At 31.1% G+C, this 7683-nt stretch overlaps 1 protein-coding gene across 1 annotated transcript; it reads left to right on the top strand.

Moving 5' to 3' along the window:
* Window positions 1–946: 946 nt before the first annotated feature.
* Window positions 947–7203, top strand: LOC131179280 (ALA-interacting subunit 3-like). The gene is made up of 8 exons (XM_058145695.1): window positions 947–1327; window positions 2053–2111; window positions 2204–2278; window positions 2392–2505; window positions 2746–2814; window positions 3394–3693; window positions 4610–4899; window positions 6974–7203. Exons 1-8 carry the CDS (start codon window positions 1240–1242, stop codon window positions 7026–7028), a joined length of 1050 nt encoding a protein of 349 aa, XP_058001678.1. The 5' UTR covers window positions 947–1239; the 3' UTR covers window positions 7029–7203.
* Window positions 7204–7683: the final 480 nt, after the last annotated feature.

Genomic DNA, 7683 nt, shown 5'->3' with positions numbered 1-7683 from the left:
ACATATTATAATTTCATCATTTTTTTTTAATTTAGAATTTGTTATATTATAAATAAATTGAATATATATTTTTTAATTTTGAGATTTTTGGGCATTATTTTTTCAAATTGATTTAAATTCAATAAATCTTGAACTTGAAAAATTCAGTTTTGATTGAACAGATTAAATAAATTTAAATGACTTACAAATTAAGATTGTAAATTATAATTATTTATAACATAAATAAATAAATTATATTTATTAAATTAATTAATTTTAAAATATGAAGTATAATAGGATTTGAAAGTAAAAAACCTATCAATTAAAGGTAGTTTTTTTTTTTTACTGCCAATTAAAGGTGGATTTCTTTGTTTTACTGCCAATTCAACTATTTGGAAAATTGCCATTTACTTTGTATAATATTATCAGAATTCAAGATGAAAGAAGAGTAATTAAAATAAGAATTATTATAGGATTTAAAATTAGATTTATTTTAATAATATTATTAAATACATGGAAATTATATTTTAATATAATTTTTATATGAGATAATTCATTTTTAATAATTACTTGTTGGTTAGACTTAATCTTTGTTGAAATTATTATTATTATTATCATTATTATTATTTAAATATTGTAAATGATTAAAAAGAATATATATATATATATATATATATATATATATATACTTTATTTTTTATAAAATAACCTCCACTTAATCAATAAAAATCTAATCTAATGGTGAAATATACGATGCGTTAAAATAAACTAATTATAATAATTACCATACTTGACACATTAGTTTTTATAGGTGAGTTAGAATAAAAAAATAAAAAATAAAAAATAAAATAAATGAAAATACCGAGTACTAGTCGAAGTCGAATTGAGGAATCGTCAAGTCGCGTTTGGCATATTCCAATTACAAATACTATAAAAGAGCATTCTAGTTTTGACCGCTGATTAGTCTATCCTTCCTTGCTTTTCTATCTCCGCGAGAATTGAAAATTCTCAGTCTTTGCTTTTCTAGAAAGAACACCAACGCGCTTGCAGTCCTGACTCTCTCTCTCTCTCTCTCTCGGCAAAGTCAAACCAACAAATTCATCTCCTTCTCTTAATATAATTTTATTTCCTCTCTTTCTGTCTTCAAACTCTCCCAAAATTCTTCTTCTTGTTCTTTCTCTTAGTGATCTCCGCTATCTCTGTCTATTTCTTTGTTTTTCCTGTCGCTGTTTAGCCAACGGAACTCCGTTTGTTCATCCGATGAGTAATAACACGGCGTCGTCTAGTGCAGGAGCCAATGGGTCGGCTGATTCTGCTGCTCCCAGGAGAAATTCAAAGCGACCCAAATGTAATTTTCTCTTTCTTAATCTCCCTTTTCTTGCGATTTTCTTTTAAATTGAGTTTTATGTATTTGGATTTTTGTTATTTTGCTTTGTTACTATTCTTTGCTTGTTATGAGATAAAATACAATTACTTAGTTATGTTGTTGAACCTCTTTTCAGTTTAGATACTTCAACTAGATATCCTATGAATACTGCTTAAATAAGGTAATTTTGGTAGTTGAACTTTGTTAATAACAACTTGGATCATGTTTGCTAGAGTACAAAATAATTATGAATTCAGCAGCAAAATACTTTCTCTATTCATGCCATCATACTCTCCAATCTAAGTAAAAAATTGAAAACAGAATGATTCGAATAGTAGGCATATTGATAAGCAAATTATCTAGATCACATATTTTTCCAAAGCTAAATCAATCCCTAAATTGGATGTGGGGAATTTTTTAGAATATGTTACAATAGACAACCTTCTCCCAGCCTTGCATAGCGAGGAGCCTTGTGCGCAGGGATGCCCTCTTTATGTTCCCTAGGGAAAATTATGAGCAAACTATGTTCCTTTATTAAGATGTGCAGGTAATTATACCTTAATGATGGTATTGACATTAAAAGAGAAGGGAATAGAAATTGTTGAACAGTTTTATCTTTTTAATTACTCCTGGAGCAATTTGTTCACAAATCCTCTGATATTTTTAATCAATTTTTAAGCAGTAAAAGTTATTTTCTCTTCTTTCAGATTCAAGGTTTACCCAGCAAGAACTTCCGGCTTGTAAACCAATTCTCACGCCACGATGGGTAATCTTCTATAATTTATTTTGTATTCTAGATTAATTTTGTTACGCAATTGGCATGATGGGAAGTAATGAACTTTGAATACCTCTGTGCAGGTGATTTCGGCATTTATGCTTGTTAGCATTATTTTTGTTCCTATTGGAATTGCTTCCTTGTTCGCTTCCCGAGATGTAAGCTTGTGTCCTTATTCATGCTGATGCTGTCATGCATTTCTGTTGCAGTTTTTATTTTTATTTTTATTTTTATTTTTGTGTTTTTGATTGTGGATTTACTATTTAATCAGGTTGTTGAAATTGTTGACCGCTCTGAGACTGCATGCATTCCTGCCCAAAATAGAAGTGATAAGGTTGGATATATACAAAGTTCTGCAGATAAAACGTGCAACAGAACATTGAGAGTAAGTGTTCTCTGCATAATTGTATTATTTTTTATGATCACTGTTGATAATTGTTGTTGTTTTCTGTGTTGTAAATAATATTCAGTGGCACTGATGTTACTGGAGTTGTAATTTGTTCTTTACCATGAATTATGGTACTAGGTGATCTCATATATGAAATGAACAAGCAAAACATAGATATTGACAAGCATGATGTCGTTATTGAATTGATAAAATGATTTTCTTTTTTGCTTCTGTCAGGTGACTAAGCGTATGAAGCAACCTATTTATGTGTATTATCAGCTTGACAACTTTTACCAGAATCATCAGGTATGTCTTTGACCATTGCCATATCTTCCATCATCTTTTAAGGATTTAGAAAACCATGTAAGAGTTAACAGAACAATGGAGGTAATTATTCATTACAATCTTATTGTGATCATGAGCATTTAGGATAATCAAGTGCAGAAAAGTAGGTAGGACTTGGATGTTAGTGATCCTATAGATTACATTGGGTGCAGGACGTTTACTGGTTGTTTTTGAATTTTAAAAATAAAGAATGCTACCACCTAGGATTTTATGTCATAATGAAATTTGTTGGTGTGAGTGAATTAATTCCGTTTAAATCCTTGATTGCTGTTTGCTATGGCTGAAGTTTGTAATACTTTTGGTAAATATATTTCCTGATGCAAATTTTCATTATCTCTTGTTTTCTAAGTAATTTATTGAATATTTTAATGATAAATATTTATAACTGTTTAATATTTTTGATATACCACTGTTTGACTTTTCTGATTTGATTCGTAGAAAGTGGAGGTTGTTGGTTGAATGTGTAAAAACATTTAATTGAAATCATCTGCAATCAGCTAGTCATTATTTGATATCACTGTATTGATAATTCCATAATTCAGGTGCGTGAAGAGCCGGAGTGACGAACAATTGAGGAGTCGAAGTGGTGAGAATGAAACCAGCAGTTGTGAGCCTGAAGACGTTATCAATGGGACGGCAATTGTACCATGTGGTCTTATAGCTTGGAGTTTGTTTAATGATACCTACAGTTTCTCCCACAACAACCAGCAGTTGCAGGTGAATAAGAAGGGCATCTCATGGAAGAGTGATAGGGACCACAAATTTGGCAAAGATGTCTTTCCTAAGAACTTTCAGAATGGAAGTCTCAAAGGCGGTGCAATTCTCAATACATCAATACCGGTAAGTCTTTGACTACTGCTCACTTGAACAGATTAATGCAGTATATAACTTTCTGAAGACTGGATTTGTCAAACTAAAAACTGAGGATTTATATGCAGTGTGTGCAAAAAAATAAAATCATTTCTGGGATTATCTGGTCTTACATTTTTACATGAAAAAAATTATAAACACCCTACGATAGTTCAATGTGGATAAAAAAATTTTGTCACTCCATTTTGAAAACTTGAATTTTGTTCTTAGAGACTTCATGAATTGTTTTGGCGTGCCCCTATCTGTTAACATGAAGCTAGAATGGCAAAGATTTGAAAGTTGACATCATAGTGGAAGCTCATATGTCTGTTCTCTGTTAAAGTAAAACTGCCAACTAATCTTTACGAGGAGTGCAAATAGAATCCTGTTTTCTCGATGGCTGAACAAAAGTCCAATTGTCCAACTTATAAACTTCTTTTTTTTTTTATTTTTATTTTTTTAAATTTCCCTCAGGCCGCCAAAAACAGATCCAAACCAAGACATTCTGATATGCTTCTCATTTAATTTGAAGTTGAGTTGAGTGGGAGATCTCAATTGTTGCTATATAAATTTTGGGTAAAAACAGTTTTATAAGCATTATTAATGTCATTAATAGTCTACTAATGAGGTTGAAATTTCTGTGATGTGTATATGTTATATTTTAAATACAAGAGGCATGTTGTAACACCGTTAACACAGGAAGTATAAATCTAATTACCTGTACTTCTTATTGCTTTTTTCAAATGTACTCCGAAAATTTCCTTTAGGCCTAAAATTTTTCTTTATGAGATTATAAGGCTATAAGCCCTAGCCCTTCTTAAGCTTTTGCATGGCCATATTCTTGATTGAAGTTGATTCCAGCAACTTGCATTTGGCTGACCTGGTTGAATATGGTTTTGCATAACAGTTAAGTGATCAGGAGGACCTCATTGTTTGGATGCGAACTGCAGCTCTGCCAACTTTTAGAAAGTTGTATGGTAAGATAGAGCAGGATCTACTCCCCAATGATGAGATACTTGTAACACTGGAGAACAACTATAATACGTACAGCTTCAACGGCAAGAAAAAGCTAGTGCTTTCTACTACTAGCTGGCTTGGTGGAAAAAATGACTTTCTTGGCATTGCTTATCTCATTGTTGGTGGACTCTGCTTCTTCTTGGCAATGTGCTTCACTGTTGTGTATCTCGTCAAGCCTAGGTAACATTCTCATTCACGTCTAAAAACTTATTTTTAAGTTGAAGAATCTTGAAAAAGAGTGAGGCCTCCCATCTGAGATTTCCCATTTTATGGTGATGATTCTTGCACGTGTCTTCATGTATGGGAAAATATAATAGTTTAATTTTATCTTGGGATCTTGGGATTTTCCTAAAACTGCAATTCAAGTCCAAATTTGTTGGGGGAATTAGCAAAAAGATACTGGTATGGTTGCCTGTTGACTAACAGATGAATCTATGCCAGTTCTACAATTCCCAAATAATTGCATTTTGGCATATGGTGGGAGTTGTATAATTTATTCCCAGACATTACTTTGGTGTTACCTACCTATATAGGGGCAATTAATTGCATTTTGGCATATGGTGGGAGTTGTATAATTTATTCCCAGACATTACTTTGGTGTTACCTACCTATATAGGGGCAATTATGCATGTATCAACTGTGTTTTGCTTGAGTTGAAATCTGAACCATGTTTTTGCTTCCAGATTATTTTATGGCATGCTGTCCAAACTGGATTTGGATTGTAAGCTGTTTTCTGTAAACGTACCTGGTTTAGGACAGCTTTGTGAACTAGCTACTTTACTGGGATTATGTGCACTTATAGCTGAGTTAGAAAGTTTGTCAAGAAGTTATCACATGCACTTGGAAGAAAGGAATGGTAACACTCCAATGTCAAATCACCGACAGGCTTGTGCGTGCATGAGCACACGCCTATAAATTAGCTTCAACTGGTTTTATGTGGTCTGCTTACTTTCCGGGCAGCCGGACCCAGTTTGGCATAGAATTTTCTTATCTAGGCCTGAGTCTGGCCCAGCCTGGAAGGTTGAATTTAGTTTATTAACCAGGCTTGTCAAAGTGCAAAAGATATATGACATAGTTTTCTATCAAATTAGGCCTCAAGAAAACATCCCAAGCTTAGAACAATTTGTATTCAAGTCTAGATCAGTTTTGGACATTAATGGGCTAGGGACCCTTTGTCGGAGCCTGACTTTTTTTATGGGATAGGTCATGCAGTTTGGAGCCAGGGGCAGAGGGAAGAGAAGGAGAGAAAAAAGAGGAGAGTTTTGTGTTTTTTTTTTTTTTTTTTTTTGGGGGGGGGGGGGGGTGGTTGGGTGGTGTGGTTGGGGTAAAAAATTTTATTTTATTTTAATCATTGGCAGCTTCAATAATTTTTATTGTTTTCTTATGATATAAATAATGTGAAATATTTGAATTTTTTGTTTTATTTTTCATCATACATTCAATAAATTTTTATAATATTGACACCCTCAAAAAATCTTTTTAGTTCAACTATACTATATTATGATATTTTTTTTAATATATAACATTGATTCCTTCAAAACATATAAATAATGTGTAATTAATTGTTTTTTAAATTAATTTTATATCTAAAACTTTTATTAAGTGGAGTCATTTATTTAATTTGTCAATTTTAAGTGTGTGTGTATATATATATATATATATATATATATATAATCAAGACATTTTACAATTATTTTAATATATTAAAATATTAAAATAATGATTGTAAAATTAAGAGTACTTTTTCTTCTTATCTATGTTACCTAATAGAATTTAAACATAAAATACTTTGATGTATATCTCAAACTTTCATTTAAATTATTAAAAAAATATATAAATTTTTTTATATAATCATTTTTGAAAAATAAATTATATAGTTACTTGAACACTTTTTACATATATTAATTCTAAATATAAAATTGGTTCCATTTTATATTTATTTTATTATATATTGAAAATTATTAAAAATATTTTATATATGTTTATAATGTTTTTATTAAGTTGAGTAAATCAATTGACCACACTCAAGCATGTAGCTATTTCATTGTGATGGCCCCTCAAAAAATATTTTCTAGCTCCACTCTGGTTTGGACGGGCGTAAGCCTGTGAACATGTAATTTTTTTTCTTAGGCTAGTTATGATTAAACCTGTCCTAGTTTGAAGTCATTTGTGAGATAATGGCATATTCCTAGAACCTCCTAGAACATATCTATTGATATTTTCTGACTTATATTTTTTTTTGCTTTCATATCAGGCGGCTGGGAGATCCCTCTTATTTATCATGGAACAGGACTCCGGGAGGTCGCTGAAAAATGCGTTTGGAATCGCACACATGGTTGTAGTTTTGTGTATTCAATGTTTAAAATATAATCTTAGCTTGAAAGGAGTTCATTCCTGTTTGAAACTAATTTTTTAAACGTGTAAGGTGCTGGTAAATTTTATGTGTACTTCAGTAATAGAATTGGGTGTTATTACTTCTGGCAATGCATGATATTCAATTAGTGTAGGTATATGAATTGTTTATTGTTTGTGTACAAAAATGCATATTATGAGACTTATAATGCTCTATGAATCATATGAAACAAAAAAATGAATCAATTGAATTCTCATGTAATATAACTTTTAGGCTGATTTTTGTTTCTTTTAAAATAAATTCTTTTTTGAAATTAAAAGAATTAAATATTTTCACTAATTAATAAAAAAAATCAATTAAATTGAATTTTTATAAATTTATACATCTAGGATGATTCAGAAGCTGCAGTGGCCTCCTGCAGAACTGTGATTTTCCTTCCTGCCATGGATGCGGCACCTGATCATCATAAAAGAGAGTAGGGAGGAGACGGGTACATTACATCATTAACATGAAATCATAGCCAAGGACATTAAATTATGGCGATTATATTAAATTATGGTAATTATTTAATAACCATGATGTTCTTTCTTGGTGCTAATTTAGGAGGATCA

This window comes from Hevea brasiliensis, chromosome 4, assembly GCF_030052815.1.
Source record: "Hevea brasiliensis isolate MT/VB/25A 57/8 chromosome 4, ASM3005281v1, whole genome shotgun sequence".
NCBI classification, from domain to species: Eukaryota; Viridiplantae; Streptophyta; class Magnoliopsida; order Malpighiales; family Euphorbiaceae; genus Hevea; species Hevea brasiliensis.
The sequence above is the reverse complement of the archived record's forward strand: the minus strand, read 5'-3'. Positions and strand labels throughout refer to the sequence as shown.

What these genes read in the sequence shown, in the direction of transcription:
- LOC131179280 (XM_058145695.1), top strand. Translation starts at nt 1,240, where the DNA reads ATGAGTAATAACACGGCGTCGTCTAGTGCAGGAGCCAATGGGTCGGCT. An exon ending in CCTTGTTCGCTTCCCGAGAT is followed by an intron (nt 2,279 to 2,391) that starts GTAAGCTTGTGT and finishes CTATTTAATCAG; the next exon opens with GTTGTTGAAATTGTTGACCG. An exon ending in GTGTATCTCGTCAAGCCTAG is followed by an intron (nt 4,900 to 6,973) that starts GTAACATTCTCA and finishes CTTTCATATCAG; the next exon opens with GCGGCTGGGAGATCCCTCTT.